The 22133-nt window shown below is 42.1% G+C and overlaps 1 protein-coding gene across 1 annotated transcript in view; it reads left to right on the forward strand.

Moving 5' to 3' along the window:
* LOC129853896 (serine/arginine repetitive matrix protein 4-like) overlaps positions 1–22133 on the forward strand; it is a 92351-nt gene that overhangs the window by 65083 nt on the left and 5135 nt on the right. Inside the window, exons 2-9 of the mRNA XM_055920380.1 lie at positions 6085–6231; positions 13130–13222; positions 13364–13453; positions 13696–13773; positions 14350–14436; positions 16294–16462; positions 19474–19805; positions 19990–20187. Of these exons, the coding sequence (XP_055776355.1) occupies positions 6085–6231; positions 13130–13222; positions 13364–13453; positions 13696–13773; positions 14350–14436; positions 16294–16462; positions 19474–19805; positions 19990–20187 (1194 nt within the window). The remainder of the gene's footprint in view (positions 1–6084; positions 6232–13129; positions 13223–13363; positions 13454–13695; positions 13774–14349; positions 14437–16293; positions 16463–19473; positions 19806–19989; positions 20188–22133) is intronic.

Raw genomic sequence — 22133 nt, forward strand, 5'->3', positions numbered from 1 at the left:
AGAGCACAGGGGCCTATGCCACTGTTCCAGGAAGCATGAGTCACTCTGATAAAGACAACAACAAAGCCAAGCCACAGTCAGCCTGGTTATACCCCTTCTATAAGTGTTCCACAAAAGCAGAGATTGCATATGATTATGTATAATATCATTAGAGTATGTCATTTGTATGATTGGATGACTGTGTTCATCTTTATTTGGGAATGTATATGTAGGATTCAGACGAGATTCAATGCCATACAACTCTCCTTCTGTGGCCTCTAACTGCTCTTAAACTCAAGTAAAACTAAATGCATGCTATTCAACCGATCACTGCCCGCACCTGCTCGCCCATCCAGCATCACTACTCTGGACGGCTCTGACTTAGAATACGTGGACAACTACAAATACCTAAGTGTCTGGTTAGACTGCAAACTCTCCTTCCAGACTCACATTAAGCATCTCCAATCCAAAATTAAATCTAGAATTGGCTTCCTATATCGCAACAAAGCATCCTTCACTCATCCTGTCAAACAAACCCTCGTAAAACTGACCATCCTACCGATCCTCGACTTCGGTGATATAAAATAGCCTCCAACACTCTACTCAACAAACTGGATGCAGTCTAACACAGTGTCATCTGTTTTGTCACCAAAGCCCCATACACTACCCACCATTGCGACCTGTACGCTCTCGTTGGTTGGCCCTCGCTTCATACTCGTCGCCAAACCCACTGGCTACAGGTTATCTACAAGTCTCTGCTAGGTAAAGCCCCGCCTTATCTCAGCTCACTGGTCACCATAGCAGCACCCACCCGTAGCACGCGCTCCAGCAGGTATATCTCACTGGTCACCCCCAAAGCCAATTCCTCCTTTGGTCGTCTTTCCTTCCAGTTCTCTGCTGCCAATGACTGGAACGAACTGCAAAAATCTCTGAAGCTGGAGACTCATATCTCCCTCACTAGCTTTAAGCACCAGCTGTCAGAGCAGCATTTTTGTTGCTGAGAATTTTCCCGGAACAGCAGTAGTGTATTGAAGGTTTAAATTGGCTTCTAAAGTTTGTAATTTCCATTGAAAATGTCAAACTTGATTTGCACAAACGAAAAATGGATCAACCCCTACAAAAGATGTCCATGAATTAAAATCTAGATAATAATTCACATTTTCTGTCACACCCTGATCTGTTTCACCTGTCCTTGTGCTTGTTTCCACCCCACTCCAGGTGTACCTGTGTTTTCTGTCTGTCTGTTGCCAGTTTGTCTTGTTTGTTCAAGCCTACCTGTCACGCCCTGAAATTAGAGAGCCTTTTTATTTCTCTATTTGGTTAGGTCAGGGTGTGATTTGTGTGGGTATTCTAGTTTTTCTATTTCTTTGTTGGACGGGTATGGTTCCCAATCAGAGGTAGCTGTCTATCGTTGTCTCTGATTGGAGATCATACTTAGGCAGCCTTTTTTCCACCTTTAGTTTGTGGGATCTTGTTTGTGTGTAGTTGCGTTCTGCACTGCATGTAGCTTCACGTTCAGTTGTCGTTTATTGTTTTGTTTCGTGTTCATCAAATAAAATGATGTACGCTTACCACGCTGCACCTTGGTCTGATTCTTCTGTCAACGGGCATAACAGAAGATCCCACCACCAAAGGACCAAGCAGCGTGGCCAGGAGGAGCAGGGATCCTGGGCCTGGGAGAAAAGGGAGGACATCATGGACATGGGAGGAGGTTATGGCAGGGGACAAGACCCTGCCATGGAAGCAGGTGGAGGCAGCGAAGGAGGATCAACGACGACTCCAGGGTTCGCAACCACAACGCAAGCACGAGAGGCAGCCCCAAAAAGACTCCAGTGATGATCCATGGCCCGAAGACTCCAGTGATGATCCATGGACCGGAGCCTCCAGTGATGATCCATGGCCCGGAGCCTCCAGTGATGATCCATGGCCCGGAGCCTCCAGTGATGATCCATGGCCCGGAGCCTCCAGTGATGATCCATGGCCCGGAGCCTCCAGTGATGATCCATGGCCCGGAGCCTCCAGTAATGATTCATGGCCCGGAGCCTCCAGCGATGATTCATGGCCCAGAGCCTCCAGAGACGGTCTGCAGTCCAGAGTCTCCAGCAGCAGTCTGCAGTCCAGAGTCTACAGTGCCTTCTGCACTGCATGTAGCTTCACGTTCGGTTGTAGTTTATTGATTGTTTCGTGTTCATCAAATAAAATGATGTACGCTTACCACGCTGCACCTTGGTCTGATTCTTCCGTCAACGAACGTGACACTACCAGTGTTTTTTCTCAGCTCTTGTTTGTCCCTAGTCTCTCTTTTTCTCATCCTCCTGGTTTTTGACCTTTGCCTGTCCGGACCCTTTACCCGCCCGCCTGACCAATCTCTGACCCTGAGCCTGCCTGCTGTCCGGTATCTTTGCTCCACCTCTGGATTACGACCTCTGCCTGACCTGAGCCCGCCTGTACCTTGGGCTCTGCTCTGGATTATCAACCCCTGCCTGCCTTGACCTGTCGTTTGCCTGCCCCTGTGGTTACAATAAACATTGTTACTTCACACAGTCTGCACTTGGGTCTTACCTTGATTCCTGATATTTCCTTTTGCTGCAGGATTATTTTCCTGCTGTAGCAAACTGGCTCAAATTAAGAATACAGAATATCATTAGAGTATATCATTAGTATGATAGGATTTCAAGCAGAAAAGGATGACTGTGTTCATCTTTATTTGGGAAAACGAACATCTTGAGGGAATGTATGACCCAAAACTGACATACCTTTGTAATACCATCTCTGTCAGGGTATTCTTTCTAATTATGAGGGTGGGTCATGTTGGATATCTACATAAAAAAAATATATAGCTCTTCATGGCATAATAACCTTTTTATTGTTCCATACTGCCCTATATAACCCCTAAACAGTTTTCACCTTTTTGCAGGTTTTGACCAACTCCTGTCCAACGTATAATTCCTCTTACAGATATTGGAACTTAATTTGACCAGTTTTGCCACAGATTTTTTTTTATCCTGCAGCAGGAGGATTTGATTATATTTTTAAAAATGGATCATTCCTACTGGAAAAAGTGTTTTGATAGGCTACAGTAAGCTACACTTAGTGTACAAAACATTAGGAACACCTTCCTAATATTGGGTTGCACCCCGTTTAACCCTCAGAACAGCCTCAATTCGTCGGGGCATGGACTCTACAAAGTGTCATAAGCGTTCCACAGGGATGCTGGCCCATGTTGAAGCCAGTTGTGTCAAGTTGTCTGGATGTCCTTTAGGTGATGGACCATTCTTGATACACACAGGCTTTACAGCAGCGTTGCAGTTCTTGACACACTCAAACTCATGTGCCTGGCACCTACTACCATACCCTGTTCAAAGGCACTTAAATATTTTGTTTTGCCCATTCACCCTCTGAATGGCACACATACACAATCTTTGTCTCAAGCTTAAAAATTATTCTTTAACCTGTCTCCATGACACCAATAAGGGATTATAGCTTTCACCGGGATCACCTGATCAGCCTTGGTGGTGCCAAACATCTTCCATTTAAGAATGATGGGGGCCACTGTGTTCAATGCTGCATAAATGTGTTGGGACTGTACCCTTCCCCAGATCTGTGCCTCCACACAATCCTGTCTCGGAGATCTACAGACAATTCCTTCAACCTCATGGCTTGGTTTTTGCTCTGACATGCACTGTCAACTGTGGGACCTTATATAGACAGGTGTTTGCCTTTCCAAATCATGTCCAATCAATAGAATTTACCACAGGTGGACTTCAATTAAGTTGTAGAAACATCTCAAGGATAATCAATGGAAACAGGATGCGCCTGAGCTCAATTTCGAGTCTCATAGTAAAGGGTCTGAATACTTATGTAAATAAGGCATTTCTGGGGAGGTTTAACTGTTTTTGCTTTGTCATTATGGGGTATTGTGTGTAAATTGTTGATGATTTAAAAATAAAAATAAATCCATTTAAGAATAAGGCTCTAACGTAACAAAATGTGGAAAAAGTCATGGGGTCTGAATAATTTCCGAAGGCACTCTATGTCGTAGTGGAGACCAATATCTATCTTGTGTTAGTAAGCTATATAAAATGACGATTGTTGATGTGTATGGCGACATTTGAGATATTTTTTTGAACATTTGAATGTCGCAGTAGTAGGACGTACAGTAGTGGGACATTTATTCTGTCTGGTTTGAGAGAGCGAGAGAGAAAGAGGAATTTGTGTTTTCAGTGAATTTATGTAAATCATGAGGCTCATTTAAGATACCACACCAACAAATTAAGATTCCACACCTGTACCCGTCTTCTACCTGTCTCGGGGTAAACAAATTCAGGTTCTGTCAGAATTCCAGAGGATTACAGGCCACATAATTCCTCTTCAAATACAAGACAATTCTGGAAAGATATTCCATCACAGCGCCTTCGGAATAAAAACTGGTCCATGACGTCAATGCCAATAGCAATCTAGAGAACAAATAGGGTCTACTTTTTCTCCTAACAGAATAAAAAATTAATTAATCATCATCTAGTTCGTGTTGAAATATTCATTTCCTCTATCAGCCTCAGTCTCCTTCCCTTGATTCCTTGATCATGTTAAATCACCCAACCCAGCAAGCGTCAGCTGTCTTCATTTCACCCATCACCTTGAAAACTCACCACCGTGATGGAGACAGCCTGCACTTTTACACTACAGGCCGTACAGTTTGACACTACAGGCCGTACAGACGGTGTGCGTGCCTACGTGTGTGTACGTGTACACTCGCTCACTGTAATTGCTTGTGAGTGTGTGTCTGTGTGTGTGTGTGGCCCTCAGTCTATAATACCGAGGTGGGAGAGAGAGAAAGCAGAAAGCTCTGAGCGGAAGGAGAAGAGGCAATCAAGTCTTAATCTCAGCTCCTGATTATCTTCTCATTACAATCAGACAGAGACGCTCGAAAGGAGGAAGATGTATAATTACGCTTCAATCTCCCATGACTAAAACACAGTATGGTAATAAGGAAAGGGCACAGAGAAGTCTGTGTCTCTAATGTCGCCCTATTCCCTATATAGTGTGGTACTTTTGACCAGAGCCCCATGAGAAAGTAGTGTACTATTATCTGGACAGTCATGTTACATAGGTTTGATATTGTGATGAAGCCAAGACTGTAGGAGTCAATGCAAAAAAAGGCTAAATCATTTTCATATGATTTTAATACGAAATTGCATAGGAAACGGTACAGTAGCTTTGTGTCCAAATCATGATCGTCCATAGTTAAGTGCATAGTTAAATGGAAATGCATGTAGTGGAGTGCTGTTATATTCATTCATTACTGGCGTTATTTCCATAACACTGTTTCCATTCTACATGTTGGGAGAATGAAGTGGTAAATCTGTGAGTAAGAGAGCATAGTAATATAGCACGGTGATAAAATGTGATTGAATTGTTTTAGCTTTTGGGTCTGATAGTTGCTACTATGCAATGAGTATAAGTGGTAGTTTCTTCATCCCTATGGAAGGACAAGCTCAAGGTGCTCTGCCTCTGTCTGTGCTTAACTGTTCCACTGTTCCACTTGCCAACGCCTCCCCATTGCTACGCCTGCCAACCTCGAGACCTCGAGATGCAGAAAATAATTTCAGAGAATGTCAGGTCAACTGAAGCATGTAAATAACTGCATTTCAACTGACAGCTCATTTGAATGGAGAATAGCTGGCCTCTAGCTGGCCTCCAGGAGCTGTAGAGCATTACTTTTGACCAAGACCCATGTGGCTCTGGTCAAAAGTAGTGCACTATATAGGGAATAGGGTGCCATTTAGTACGCAACCAGGGTCTGGGTGGGAAAAATAGAAAAAAAAACATCCTGTGGAGTGACTGAAAGGAGGAGAAATAAAATAGGCCTTAGTGATGCATCAATGCATTTCAAACGGTATAATCAAAACAGCTAACAGTTCGTATTCTGAGAATATTTCGAAATGGAATGTGTTTCAGAGAGTCACGTGTGCAGCTGACAACAACAACAAAGAGAGAGAGAGAGAGAGAGAGAGAGAGAGAGAAGAGAGAAGAGAGAAGAGAGAGAGAGAGAGAGAGAGAGAGAGAGAACTAAATCCATTCTTCTTCTTTTCTATCAATCCACAGCACAGAGGCAACAACCTGCCAGCCACTCAAAGCCGATGAGAGAAAAGGGGAGGTAGCGGACACCAAGGTGGACACAACCACAGACAGAAATGGATGCATTAGAGACATAGGACGACACAAACATAGCAGCTATCGTCGGACGCGGTGGTGAGTGCCTCTCTGTCTTGCAGTCGCAGCTCCACCAAATAAATGACTGGATTGTACAAGCATTGCTTCAGCGTAGCTTGTATGGGGGCTCAATTTCAATTTGGGATTGGGGGGGTGATCAATTTCAATTTCAAGCACTTGCCACTTCTATTTCAGCATTTCAAATGGTGAAGAAGGGAAGTCTTTGAAGGTGAACGGTCTTTGTAGATGATAAGGAGGTTTGAGAATTAAACATTTGCCTTCCACTTTTTACACTATTATCCAGCTTTCTTTGCCACAAACGTTTGAACAGCCTTGTTTGTGATCAAGTGTTGCATAGTGGATAAAGCTACGAATATCCAGAATACACCTTGGGGGATTCTCTCCCTGTCTACGTCCCAAAGGGCATGCTATTCCTTACATTTTGCACTACTTTTGACCAAAAGAAGTGTATTATATAGGGAATAAGGTTTGATTTGGGACACAGACCCAGACTCTCTCTGAAGACAGAGGTAATCTCAGCTTCCTGGTGCGTCGTGCTGAGAGGGACGTAAACAGTGTTATCAGCCCCGGCACAGTGCAAAACACAAAGGTGTTGTGAAATATTTTGAGCACAGTGACAGTCGGTTCTCCCCTTTCATGGACACCCCCTACACACCCTACCCTCTCTACCCGCCAACATCCAACCCACTAGTTTCCTTTCCTCCACACCTCAAGAATAGTCTGTACCTCCCAAATGGCACCCTATTCACAATAGTGCCCTACTTTTGACCCAGAGCCCAATGGGCCCTATTCAAAAGTGGTGAACTAAATAGGGCAGGGATCATTAACTAGATTCAGCCACGGGACAATTTTTTTATTGTGCGGATGCTCATGGGGCCGGAACATAATAACAAATCATTTGTAGAAATCAAGAAGCCCTAACAGATAAAATATTTGACTAAAACATAATAATTTCAAACCTTGATAACGTTTGTATACAATCACATATATATTTGTATTATGTGTTGCTTAAATTTGGCCCGTGGGACGCCAGTTGGAGAAACCTGCTATAGGGAATAGGGTCCCATTTGGGAAGCAGACAGAATCCTTTGCTATGTCATTTTAAGGTGAGAAAATCAATTTGGTCAGATATTTTAAAGCTGGAATAAGTCTTCAGACACCTTCAAAGCCGGCATGGTAATACAGCTGGAGGCGGTAGCCGATATGTAAAACACGGGAGAAGACATCTTAAGTGTTACCGGGATCATAAGCAGTGGAAATCATAGACTGGCTCGTTGAACTTTAAAGAACAGCTGCAGCTGCACTTTGGTTTAAAGCTTAACATAGAGAGAAAAAGTAGTCTCTGATGTGCTTCTGACGATTATGATCACGCCTTTTACACAAGAGAAGCGTATGGATAAAAGCACTTTGTAGGGCTGTGGTTAAGAACTTGACTTTAAAAAGAGCAAACTGTGTTTTGCATAATAACTATGGCCAGGAGTTTGGCCTGGTCAGGAGGACAAACACCCGGCCCTAGTAACGGCTAATAAAAAGCCTTGGCCTTAGCTATCCCTGCTTCTGTATTGAGTGTTTTTATTGGGCAACCAGGCAGCTATATCATGGCTGTGCATCAATAGCTGACAGGTAGAAATAACACACGGGCAGTCCCAATTCACTTCCTACCCCTTCCCTTGGCCCTAACATTACAATGTTTGCCCATCTGAAGGGTCTGGATAGGTATAAGCAGTGTAGTGATGGTGCTTTCACCATATTGCTTCCACCTTACAGATTTGCATTTAAGGGAAGGGCCAAGTGGAAAGGCTAGGGAGGGAATCTGGACCAGTTGTAAACCGCACCAGTAGTCTGGATAGGTATAAACAGTGTAGTTGTGGACCTCTCACCACATTGCTTCCCGGGAATAGGGAGCGGCTATAAACCTTGCCCTGGCTGTGTGCATCAGTATCTGACAGCTAGAAGTAATGGCCTCCATCAGAGGCCTGTTTATCCCGACTGTGCCCTGAAGGTCAAAGCGCTGAGGAGAAAGGACAGAAGCTAAAACCAAACCTGACACCACAATCATTAGAGTCCCACCCCACCGCACCAGCAAACATCACACAGTGGGGAACAGGGGTAGCCCGGGAACATGCAGGAAATACACAGAGCTATGACGGCAAAACTGCTGACTGACATCGACCAACTTACCTTCGAAAAATCTGTTGTAACAGTGACAGTCTGTGGAAATGAGCTCTAACTGCTGTTATTTCTGTAGATGGCTAGCTAGCTGCTAATGATATACATATAGCTAGCTACAGTTGAAGTTGGAAGTTTACATACACTTAGGTTGGAGTCATTAACTTGTTTTTCAACCACTCCACAAATTTCTTGTTAACAAACTATAGTTTTGGCTAGTCGGTTAGGACATCTACTTTGTGCATGACACAAGTCATTTTTCCAACAATTGATTACAGACAGATTATTTCACTTAGAATTCACTGTATCACAATTCCAGAGGGTCAGAAGTTTACATACACTAAGTTGACTGTGCCTTTAAACAGCTTGGAAAATTCCAGAAAATGATGTTATGGCTTTAGAAGCTTCTGATAGGCTAATTGACACCATTTGAGTCAATTGGAGGTGTACCTGTGTATGTATTTCAAGGCCTACCTTCAAACTCAGTGCCTCTTGCTTGACATCATGGGAAAACCAAAAGAAATCACCCAAGACCTCAGAGAAAAAATGTAGACCTCTACAAGTCAACTTCAACCTTGGGAGCAATTTCCAAACGCCGGAAGGTACCACGTTCATCTGTACAAACAATAGTACGCAAGTATAAACACCATGGGACCATGCAGCCATCATACCGCTCAGGAAGGAGACGCGTTCTGTCTCCTAGAGATGAACGTACTTTGGTGCAAAAAGTGCAAATCAATCCCAGAACAACAGCAAAGGACCTTGTGAAGATGCTGGAGGAAACAGGTACAAAAGTATCTATATTCACAGTAAATCGAGTCCTATATCGACATAACCTGAAAGGGCGCTCAGCAAGGAAGAAGCCACTGCTCCAAAACCGCCATGAAAAGCCAGACTACGGTTTGCAACTGCACATGGGGACAAAGATGGTACTTTTTGAAGAAATGTCCTCTGGTCTGATGAAACAAAAATAGAACTGTTTTGCCATAATGACCATTGTTATGTTTGGAGGAAAAAGGGGGATGCTTGCAAGCCGAAGAACACCATCCCAACCGTGAATCATGGGGGTGGCAATCATGTTGTGGGGGTGCTTGCTGCAGGAGGGACTGATGCACTTCACAAAATAGATGGCACCATGAGGCAGGAAAATTATGTGGATATATTGAAGCAACATCTCAAGACATCAGTCAGGAAGTTAAAGCTGGTTCGCAAATGGGTCTTCCAAATGGACAATGACCCCAAGCATACTTCCAAAGTTGTGGCAAAATGGCTTAAGGACAACAAAGTCAAGGTATTGGAGTGGCCATCACAAAGCCCTGACCTCAATCCTATAGAAAATTTGTGGGCAGAACTGAAAAAGCATGTGTGAGGAAGGAGGCCTATAAACCTGACTCAGTTACACTATCTCTGTCAGGAGGAATGGGCCAAATTTCACCCAACTTATTGTGGGACGCTTGTGGAAGGCTATCCAAAGCGTGTGACCCAAGTTAATTAAACAATTTAAAGGCAATGCTACCAAATACTAATTGAGTGTATGTAAACTTCTGACCCACTGGGAATGTGATGAAAGAAATAGAAGCTGAAATAAATAATTCTCTCTATTATTCTGACATTTCAAACAAAGTGATGATCCTAACTGACCTAAGACAGGGAATTGTTACTAGGATTACATGTCAGGAATTGTGAAAAACTGAGTTGAAATGTGTTTGGCTAAGGTGTATGTAAACTTCCGACTTCAACTGTACATTTTGATTAGCTGTTGATCCTCAAGGAAGAAGTAACTAACGTTGCTTCAGTGGAAGGGAATATTAATTTTTCATCCATCTTTATTTTATTCAATCACCATATCCTCCCCAGTGCCAAACCAGAATTTACACTTAACTACAGGTCTAGGATTAGATTCAGTCCCCAATCCTAACCTAAACCATACGGTGGATGATAATTAATCTTACTGTGGATCAGTGGTTAAGGTAAACTTTCCTCCTCATTTTTACTGCTGAGCGAGATGCAAATGGTTTCTTTCTTCTGCAGGGATGGAGTTAGTGGGAGAGAAGTGTTAATGAGTAACAAAGCTTTCTCATTACCGAGACGGTACTTTGGTTCCTTCCCTATAATCAGCCCTTAATGTATTTCAGCTGCTAATTTTTAATGCTATCCAATGCAGCCTCCAACCGACATCGTTAATTCTGCTGAGACAGACGGCCGCGTTCCATCTACATGTAATGGTGTGTGTGTGCGTTTGTCCGTGTATGTGTGTGTACGCGTGCACGGGTGTACTAAACGGACAGACACAGCAAGGCTAGGCATTCCCGGAGGGAAGGACGGGGAGGTATTGTCTGCCCACATACGTTTTCATCTGAGAGAAGGAACGATATACACTGCAGTCGGTCACACACAAACACACACACACACACACACACACACACACACACACACACACACACAGACTGTGTTGTCATATGATCTAATGGGTTTTCTGCTGGAGTGGCATTTATGCCTCTATCATATCCCTCAGTTGTTCGCTGAGTGCTCTGTTGCATCGCAGCATGATGTTTGGAGCCACTCAGATGCTGTTAGACTACGTGTGTTTACACTATTCAGTAGGTGACGTAAAAGGGAGCTCATTCGTAAATCAACAGTGTTTTGACAAATCTGATCACGCACTTTACATATTTCACATCTATACGGAACAAAAATATAAACGCAACGTGTAACAGTTTCAAAGATTATATACATCTGTTGGTCACAGAGAAGGGGCGTGGATTAAAAAAAAACAGGAAGTATCTGGTGTGACCAGCATTTGCATCATGCAGCACAACACATCTCCTTCACATAGAGTTGATTAGGCTGTTGATTGCGGCCTGTGGAATGTTGTCCCACTCCTCTTCAATGGCTGTGCGAAGTTGCTGGATATTGGCGGGAACTGGCACAGATCCTTGTTGATAGGGCCATGCATTATCATGCTGAAACATGAGGTGATGGTGGGGGATGAATGGCACGACAATGGGCCTTAGGATCTCGTCACGGTATCTCTGTGCATTCAAATTGCCATTGCTAAAATGCAATTGTGTTTGTTGTCCGTAGCGTATGCCTGCCCATACCATAACCCCACCGCCACCATGGGGCACTCTGTTCACATGGTTGACATCAGTAAACTGCTTGCCCACACAATGCCATACATGGTTGTGAGGCTGATTGGACGTACTGACAAATTCTCTAAAATGACATTGGAGGCGCCTTATGGTAGAGAAATTAACATTAAATTATCTGGTTACAGCTCTGGTGGACATTCCTGCCGTCAGCATACCAAATGCACACTGCCTCAAAACTTGTCACCTGTGGCATTGTGTTGTGTGACAAAAGTTCCAATTTTAGTGGCCTTTTATTGTCCCCAGCACAAGGTGCACCTGTGTAATGATCATGCTGTTTAACCAGCTCCTTGATATGCCACACCTGTCAGGAGGATGGACTATCTTGGAAAAGGATAAATGCTCACTAACAGGGATGTAAACAAATTTGTTCACAACATTTCAGAGAAATATATGTTTTGTGTGTATGGAATTGTGTTGGCAAATGGGAATGTATGCGTACGTGCCTGCATCTGTGTGTGCGTTTGTGTGTGTGTGTGTGTCCGTGCCTGTGCGTGATTAACAGTGACTCACCTGTGACTGCAGTCTCTCTCAGCTCCACCTTGTTTGCCAGAAATATTTACGATTCAGCGAGTCCTACATAATTTAACCATCTAATTTCATCTCCTCCAGACACCCAGATAATGCTCATTTTCTACCTCATTATTGAAGCCAAGGCAAGGCTGCCCAAATAAATTGCAGTTAAAGGCCCTTTCCTTGGCATCTCTCTCTGTCTCACGCTTCTCTCTATCGCTCTCTCACAATTCCTCCCTTCTTTACCGTCTCTCCCTCTCTCTATATTTCTCTCTCACTCCCTCCCCATCTCCCTCCCTTCTACCATCTACCTCTGTCTCTACCTGAAAGGCCAATTTAAGGAGTCTGTAGTGCTTAAAAGGGCCTCGTCGCCCTGACGCATTAGCCATTTGCAGAGAGCAAATGAAGTGGACCTTTCAGGAGCATTCATCCTGAGAGGCAGATGGTCTCCGACAACAGTTCCATCTTTATTGACTAATTAAAAGGCTCTGGGTGGAAAGACAATGACTAGGGGAGAGAGAGAGAGAGAAACTACTTGGCTGGAGATAGAGAGGGAGGGGGAGGGAGAAAGGGTGTGAGGAGGGGGGGTGAGAGGGAGGAAAAGAGTGAAAGAGCAAGAGAGAGAGTGAGCGGGAGAGGGGAAAAGAGGGGATAGAGTGAGAAAGGGAGGGAAAGCGAGATACATTTATTTGAGAGAGAGCTAAGTAGAGAGAGCGAGAGGGGGGGCTATGCCATGCCTGTAAGGTCCTGGCAGGAATGTAAAGCTCAGAATCCATCAGGGCTTAAAAGGTACTACTCCCTAACTTAATTGCTTGCTTTGGGCTCTGGAAGTTGTCAAGTTGTAATACCCCGTTCGGCCACATTTTTTTTGTGCCACTAGTCTTGACTGCTGAGGAGTGCTGTGGCTATGACTGAACTTTGTGTTTACTTAAAAATCAAATTTGACATCATAATGTGCTACCAAATAAAATATTTTTGACATTCCTGTACATGACCATGAAAATAGTGCATTGGCAATGCTGTCATCACTAAATATTTACTATGTCAACAATCCCTGTCTCCTGTCTCTCTGTCTCCTGTTCCAGTGTGTCATTTGATGACGATCTCTCCCCTTGGCCCCACGCTCCCAAAGGGAAGAAAAAGAAAAGGAAATCGGAGAGAAAGAGGAAGAGGAAAAGGTCCGTACATAAAAGGAACCAGCACTCTGGTGGCCCGGTGGAAGGGTCTATTGTTGTACGTGTGTGTGTGTGTGTGTTTGTACGTGTGTGTGTGTGTTTGTACGTGTGTGGTCATAACTGTTTATGTGGTTTTTGTCATAGGTCTCCGTCCTACAGCCTGTCACCAGTGAGGAAGAAGAAGAAGAAGAAGAAGAAGAAGAAGAAGAGCTCTAAGAAATGCAAACGCCACAGGTAGCTACTTTCTATGGAATGTTGTTGTTGATCTGTATTGAAATTAGTATCTTTGGTCTTTTTCACCAGAAGATGAACCAGCATGAGCCCGGCATGCAAGATTACTTTGGCAAACACTTTAAAATGTATAATATGAGGTTTGAGTGAAGGAGAAGTTTCAATGGTATGCTTCTGTCAAAGAAATGGATGAACACACATGAAAGTGTCAACAACAACGTTTTATTTTTGTTTCTCTTTTCCAGGTACTCCTCTAAAAAGACAAAGCACAGCTCTTCAAGCTTGAAACATAAGAGGAAGGGTGATCGAAAGCACAAAAAAAGGTTGGTTGATGTCATTTTCCATCAATTCAGAGCTTTAGATTCATGTCGAGAAGCAACTAGTATGGACGAAACTGCACTGATTTTGTGTTCTGAAGCTGAAAGCACCCACTCTGAAAGCGAAAAACACGATTGAAAGCACAAAACACAATGAAAGAGGAAAATTTATCCAAAGAGAGTAAAAGAAACCAATTTCACGCTATGAACCGACAACATTTATAATTCTGCTGCAGTGAGCAAAGCAGAGCCGAGCATCGTTGGTGAACATAGAACGAGGTTCAGACGGTGTGACTGCTTACAGAATGTCAGACCACTGCCTTCCATATATACAGTATATAGTTTCCATCTCCTTTTTTATCTTGCTCTCCCTTCTCTTTCTTTTTCTTTTGTCCTTTTTCCACCACAATATTTTGTCTTCTTTATATGAAATATATTGATTTGGTGCCAGTAATCAGGGAAGCAGAATACGGAGGAGTAAGCAAGTGCAATATCCATCACAGCAACGTTTGGCCATTTCTTCCTTACTAAGAAAATACTCATTCCCTGGTCTCTCTTCTCTCCTCTCATTTACTCTTCCAGCTCACGGAGTCACACGAAGCGGAGACGACACGACCGGAGGTCAGAGTCAGAGAGTTCCACCTGGCGCTCCTCCAGCACCGAGAGCAGGTAAGGCCTAGCCTCAACACACACACACACTGCGACGGAAGCTACCATTTATCTTTTCAGCCCCGGGCATCCTGCCTGGTCTGGTCATGCCACAGTGATGACTAATAGGCCAGAGGTGACTGTCTGATCATAGGAACGAGTAACAGATGTAGCGGTAGCCTCCTTATCACATCTTCACAGGAAATGGCTGGGAAACGTCATCCACAGATCGATGCCCACTCAATTAGAGTGACATACGGCCAGATCGCTGTGTTGCGGTGGCGCTGATAGAGTTTGATGGATTTGGTGGATTAATATTGCAGTTGGTGTGGACTAGAGTTATGATTTTGAGGTGATTGGTTAGGTGAAAGGATAGGTTCTAAATGATTTGTGAGAGCAGTTTAGTTTTTGCATTTGACTCTTCCATTAGTTTGAAGCCTTCGTTAAGTTTCAATATGACTGTAGTCTGACAATAAATCATTTCATTTTCATCATCTGAATCCTGAGACAGACAGAACAATTATATTAGACCTCCCTTAGTGTCACCTCTGCACTCCAATAATTAACTCATCATCTGACATAATCCACTCTTTCATACATACACCCCTCATTCATTAATGAATTCATCTCTTTTGGTAAATTCATCCATTCATTCTCTCATTCATTCACACTGGTAACATGGGGAGACAGAATTGAGAGCCAAAGGTTTCAAATTGAAATAATCTTAAACCAGAGATGATTGCATTTAAATCCCTTCTGGATCTCTCCATTATTGGGAGTTTCCCTGGGATATTCAGCAGAGGAAATCATTACTGAAATTGAATAGCGGCAAGCTTTACGCCGACCGACCGTGCTCCACTGAAAGGTGCCGAGAGTCTGTTTGCGCCGCAAATGGCACCCTATACCCTTTATAGTGCACAACTTTTGACCCCATATAGTGCACTACTATATAGGGAATAGGGTGCCATTTGGGATACATCCACTGTCGTAGGGGGAGACAAGGGGGGAACAATCGGAATCATTTTCAATACCCAGGGATTCCATACCAACTGTCCCCTGGAAAACGATTATACACCAACTGCATTTCAGAACTGTATAATTATTTTGGAATTGTATAACTGTCAGGTCCACCAATAAAACCCCACTGAGTTCTCCAGGATCGTGTTCACAGCTCTAGCTAAAGCTAGTTTGGAAATGTGAAATGCCTTGGTTTGGTAAGGCTGGCTATGTAAGTTCTCCTTCCCCTTAGCTTGGCTGGTGGCAGTATCTGTGCTAGCAGTGTTTGCCCGTGTCGGAGGGTAAGGCTATATATCAACCCGGTTTGTCTGAGATCTGCCAAGCCGACACACACACGCACACACACACACACACAAGCTGCTGCAGGCATTAGTCTGTAATCAGATAAGGGTTGATCCCTGTTCAGCCTTAGATCACATTCACTATGAGGCTGATGCCTGGTTCTCCTGTACAGTCTGGGGTATATCCTGAGCTGGCCCTCTGTCCCCCTGCCCCTACACAGTTTTTCCAATGGCAAAGTAGGCCATAACCAGTTAGAACATCATTTTGGTTGGTTGGTGAAACAACTTTCATCACAAGATGAGGGGAAATTGCATTTGAAGTCAATTTGAATACAGTTGTTCAAACAGTAAACATTGACCTAGTGAATACATGAGGCCAAATGTGTATTCTCAACGCTGCACAATAAGTGCTATTTTGAGTAAACGGTTTTGTCCCAACCTATCCCTAACACGCACAAATGCCAATTTTGTCCAGACAATTGTGGCCAGAAAATACTGTCAGCTGGCAAGCAAGTGTTGCTTGATTTGTAGACTATGATGAAGTAGTGAGGTTTTTACTCCTTAAAATCTGTGTCCACAGCCATCATCTGCACAAATCAGTGAATCACCCTGTGTTGGGAGGCCTAGCTGCCCAGAGGGAGGACCCTAGTACAGCGCACCTGGACCACAGAGCGTTTGAGTGGGGGTCCGCCGCCAAGTCAGTCTGTAAAACGACTCCAATCTTTCGCTCCGTCCTTTCTACTGGCACCGTAAGTGTTCATCGGGATTCTGAGCCTTAACAAATGTACCAGTGGTGTAGTTTTATTACTCTACTAAGGCCATGTAAAACTGCCTCCTTATCTCAAAAACATTCAGTGAATTTATAACAAAGCAACTGGACCGTGTCCTTTCCCAAGATCAAAAATGGCTACCAGAAATACTGTGCTGTATAAAAACACGCATATAGCACAGATATGCAATGTATTTTTGGAAGATATGGTCTTTCGAATTCAATTTTGGTCCTTTGTGGGTGAATTCCAATCACTTCAGAATCAAATAGATTTTACATGGCCTGTCTGAATCATGTTGTTTCCTTACCTCTTTTCTATGACCGCCACGTTTAGCGGTAAGGTCATCTGTTCTTGTTTTTCCATTTTATCTAACCAACATCATCAAATAAATACAAAAATAGCAGAAACAGCACCCGAGGAACATGCTGGAGGTAGGCAGATATTGATAATGTGCCGAGGATGCATTCCAGCTCTTTTGTGAAAAGCTAATGGGGCAAGAGTGAGAGGAAATGATCAGCACATTGACTGCAGGCAAGATTACAACACATACTGTAGCAGTTAATTTGTTCTTGAATTCAGCTGTTTTTCCTGAGCTCAAACCCATCACTAATTGTTGTCATCAAAACAATACTCTTATGGACTGTTTATGAATTGCTATTGGCCCTGCACTGTAGCAGTATTAGAAACTATGTCTTGGGTGATAGTAATTGATCAGGTATTTCAGATCCGAAATAGGAGGTTGGCAACATCTAACTTTGCCAAGTGGCGTTTCTCTCTTTTATTGCTTGAAACTGCTTGGATTTGAAACCCAGCTCAGCACCGTCCGTTCATTGACTCATTGTCTCATGCTTGCTGAGGCATGAAATACATTCCATTTCTCTCCAGTGATCATTAAATTATGCTAATTACACCCCAGATTTTTTTTAAATCACAAACCACAGGTTTTGTAATTTAAATGTAATAAACTAGGCCTACGTTGATGCATGCTTTGTATTCTAAACTCAAACCTTTTTTCTGAGAGGGGTTTCTACAATTGGTTATCTAATATAATTGTACTATGTTTATCACTTTTTGTATTCATTTTATACAGGATTTAATTGAATTAAAGTAATATTGTTGCAGGAACCTATATAAACTAACTCTTTCATAGAATTTATTTTCACAGGTTTTAAGTGAATGAATCATCAGTGAAAGTATAGTCCTTTCTGTAGTTATATCAAAAGGAACAGAAATTAACTATTTCATAATTGGTCTTGACCATTCATTATTTGCTGGGGGCAAACTTCGGAACAATCTTTTGAAAGTTATTAGAGCAGTGCATGATGGTCAATGGTGTTCTACACTGCATTTGTTTGTGTCCCACATTTGTTTATATAAAAAACTAAGCCGTTAACAACCCAATATTGTTAACCAACCAGGTTGACACTGAAATACTCATAGTATAATGGTAGCCTTATGTTTTTTTTTATTTTTTATTAATGCAAATACTGTTTTATATGCTTGTTTTCGCTTATGTTGAATGATTAAACCACTGCACAGAAGTGCAGAATTTTTTATTTTTTATTAAAATGTCCAGGAAAGCATTTTGTCTTCATAACAGATCCTAATGAAGCTAAACTATGTGGGTATTAGGAAGATTGAGGAACAAGATTGGATAGATTGAAGCATATTTGTCAGTAGCCTGTGACGGATGGTTTGGTTTTGATGTTTCCCCTGGGGTTTTCAGTTTTAATCTGGTCTGATGTTGCAGATCGGGGACTCGATTATCTGAAAAAGCCTTAGGGCAGTCAGAGTTTAAGTAATCTACTACAAATTATTTGGAATTGATAGGTAAAAAGAGATTATAATCTGTTTGGGGGGAATTTAGTTTCGCTAAACATTCAATCATTTAGTATCTTATTTCACATGAGTTTCGTTCTGCAGGAAAACATTTCTAGCATTCCTGTATAGTCCTCAGTGACAAGCAACCACTCTTGCTATTTTAGAGTAAAACGAACTCACTTTAGTAAAAAAAAATGAAAAAGCTACAGTGTAGTTTACAAAGTTGGTTTGAATACCTATTCTAAAGTAGATTCAGTTTGTAATAAAAGGCCTTACAGACGTGCGGTGTAACTATTCCAGATTGAGTGCATGATAGAAACTTGTTATGGGCTTCTAGCCCCAAGAAAACTCCTAACCAATCACACTTAAGGGAAGAAAAAGGACCATGCCAATAACAGTCTAACTGGCTCTGGGTTTGAAGAGAGGGTTGTTGTCTTTTTCTTGCAATTTACAACTCTAATGATGCACTTATGTTGCCCGCTCTTCCCTTTTTCTTACACCTTACCTACTTAAGGAGGAAATCTTGATTGGTAAGTCGATGCTATCCGCAGACGTAGGGATTTACTGTACCTAGGGTTCGCTGCAGGGTAATTATTTTCTTCTTGCAGGGAAAAAGCACAATCATCTGTCCTATTCTGAGGGCTTTCTTAGTTAGACTGATGGAATATCTCTTTGTCTGCAATCCTTTTCATTTCTACATAATACCCATTTTGTGATGTTTGTTCAATGTTCTATAAAACAGGCTTTGTAATGGGGCTATTGTTTTTTGTTATTTTCTTCTTCTTCTTTCTTTTTCTCTCAGTCTACTTGGCTAAAGCCGTTGGTAGTTTTATTCACACATTAGTTTCTCTCTTTCTTTTGCGTTCTTTTGTTCTTCCTTTCATATGTTTGTTTTAGTTCCAAATTAATTTACTTTAAACCTTTTTTGTTAATTTATTTCTATTTGGTTCAGTTTTGTTTTTCTTTCCAACTTATTTGCATGCCACAAATTTGCATGACGTCTTTAATCTTTCCAAGTTCTCTGTCCCAAAATAATAATTTATTCTCTGTGTTTTGAAGGGAAATACGTGCCTTTGTAGAGTATCACAGTGCATCGTACAGGTAATTGCTTGAACCTATCCAAAACATCTCTAGAAGTAAAGCAATATCCTCTTTCTGTCTGTTTACAGGTCTTGCAGTCAAAACCTGGCAGTGAGGTTTTAAACACGACAGTGGTTCACCATCACACTCTGACCAATCAGAGCAAAGGACCACAGGATTACGATTCCGGGAATGACACGTCTTCACCACCGTCGACCAAAACCAGCATTTCACGGACAAACGTCATCGGTGACAAAAAGGTCTTGTGTCAAGCGCCGGCTTCCCCAGAGAAGCTGAAGTTTACAGATGGCGATAACGCATCCGACTCTGGGAATTCTGTGACCAGCTATGCTTCCCTGTGTAAACCTCTGCATGTGGAAGGTGGTTTGTCTACTCCCATTTTCAATGGGAACGGCAAGAGGTGGGCTTCCTATCTTTGAGGAATATCATACTGTAGATGACGTAAAGTGATGCTTGAAGTCAAAGATCAGAAATGTTCCTTAATTTAAGCCAGCCATTTACATACTGTAAGGATGACATCAACATATTTTTACAATTGCAGCAGAAATTGATACATTGGTGTAATTCCACTGTTATCGTTGCAGTGAGCCGGTAACAACCTCAGTATGTGGGGCCAAGGTGGGGAGACTTCAGAAGACAGTCTCTTCTCTCTCTCCTTTGAGGATGGTGGCCTCTTCGCGTAAGCGGACTAGAACCAACTCGTCGAGCAGCAGAAGTAGATCCTCAGGGAGCTCAAGACATTCCGGACGCTACTCTCGAAGCCGATCACTGTCATCTGCCAGGTTGGTTTCATTCAAGTTTTAAAACTTCTTCTGGCTGCAAGCCCTAAGTCGGGATCAATATGACAACAGCCACTTCAAGTGCAGGGCGTGAAATTCAAAAGATTTTTTTTTTTAATATTTAACTTTCACACATTAACAAGTCCAATACAGCAAATGAAAGGTACACATCTTGTGAATCCAGCCAACATGTCCGATTTTTAAAATGTTTTACAGCGAAAACAGCACGTATATTTATATTAGCTCACCACCAAATACAAAAAAGGACAGACATTTTTCACAGCACAGGTAGCATGCACAAAGCCAACCTAACTAACCAAGAACCAACCAAACTAACCAACAAACAACTTCATCAGATGACAGTCTTATAACATGTTATACAATAAATCTATGTTTTGTTCAAAAAATGTGCATATTTCAGGTATAAATCATAGTTTACATTACAGCTACAATCAGAAATTGCACCGAAAGCAGCCATAATAATTACAGACACCAACGTCAAATACCTAATTACGCATCATAAAACATTTCTGAAAAATACATAGTGTACAGCAAATGAAAGACAGGCATCTTGTGATTCCAGCCAATATTTCCGATTTATTAAGTGTTTTACAGCGAAAACACAATATAGCGTTATATTAGCATACCACAATAGCCAGAAAGACAAGCCATTTCCCAGCAGTAAAAGTTAGCGATCGTAACAAACTAGTAAAAGATATATAATTTTTGACTAACCTTGATATTCTTCATCAGATGACAGTCCTATAACATCAGGTTATACATACACTTATGTTTTGTTCGAAAATGTGCATATTTAGAGCTGAAATCAGTGGTTATACATGTTGCTATCGTAGCTACTTTTTCCACAATGTCTAAACAGCAACGATATTTTTCTGACACTTTTTCTGACACACATATTCTGAACAAATAGCTATTCATAAACATAACTAAAAAATACATGTTGTATAGGAAATGATAGATCCATTAGTTCTTAATGAAATTGCAGTGTTAGAATTCTAAAAAATAACTTCATTACGACATCCAGCTTCGGTATAGCTAGAGTACCCCAAAGTTGGGCGGCGGCGACTAGTTCACATGTACGACAGATATATGAAATAGCATAATAAAATGTTTCTTACTTTTGCTGATCTTCCATCAGAATGTTGGACAAGGGGTCCTTTGTCGGGAATAATCGTTGTTTGGATTTAGAACGTCCATTTTCCCTCTTGAATTAGCAAGCACACTAGCCAAGTGGCACAAATCTCTCCATGTCAACAAACGGAAGAGAACGGAACACGGCAAAACTCCCGAAAAAAATTCAATAATCTGATGAAACTATATTGAAAAAACATACTTTACGATGATATGGTCACATGTATCAAATAAAATCAAAGGCGAAGATATTAGTCGCCTATAACGGCAGCTAAACAGAAGGCAAATCCAAGTCCCTCTTCGCGCTCTCCAGAAAACAAGAAATGGGGGACACGTCATGCAAAGAGCTTGTATTCCACTTCAGACCAAGATAAACACTAAATTTCTTCTCTCACCGCCTCTTGACATCCAGGGGAGGTCTAAGAAGTGCACGTATACTAATACGTATCATGCCCATTTATAGGCAGGAAGTAGAACAGAGCCTCGATTTCAGACTTTCCACTTCCTGGTCAGGAAGTTTGTGCCAAATGAGTTCTGTTTGACTCACAGATATAATTCAAACGGTTTTAGAAACTAGAGAGTGTTTTCTATCCAATAGTAATAATAATATGCATATTGTACGAGCAAGAATTGAGTACGAAGCCGTTTGAAATGGGCACCTTTTATCTGGCTACTCAATACTGCCCCTGCAGCCCAAACAGGTTAATGTTCTAATGTACTTCACTGATACCTTAAGCAGCCACTTGAAATATGTGGGCTTCGCTGAGCACCGTTGAAGTAAATCTGTTCTGCTTGTC

The sequence above is a fragment of the Salvelinus fontinalis genome, chromosome 4 (genome assembly GCF_029448725.1).
Source record: "Salvelinus fontinalis isolate EN_2023a chromosome 4, ASM2944872v1, whole genome shotgun sequence".
NCBI classification, from domain to species: Eukaryota; Metazoa; Chordata; class Actinopteri; order Salmoniformes; family Salmonidae; genus Salvelinus; species Salvelinus fontinalis.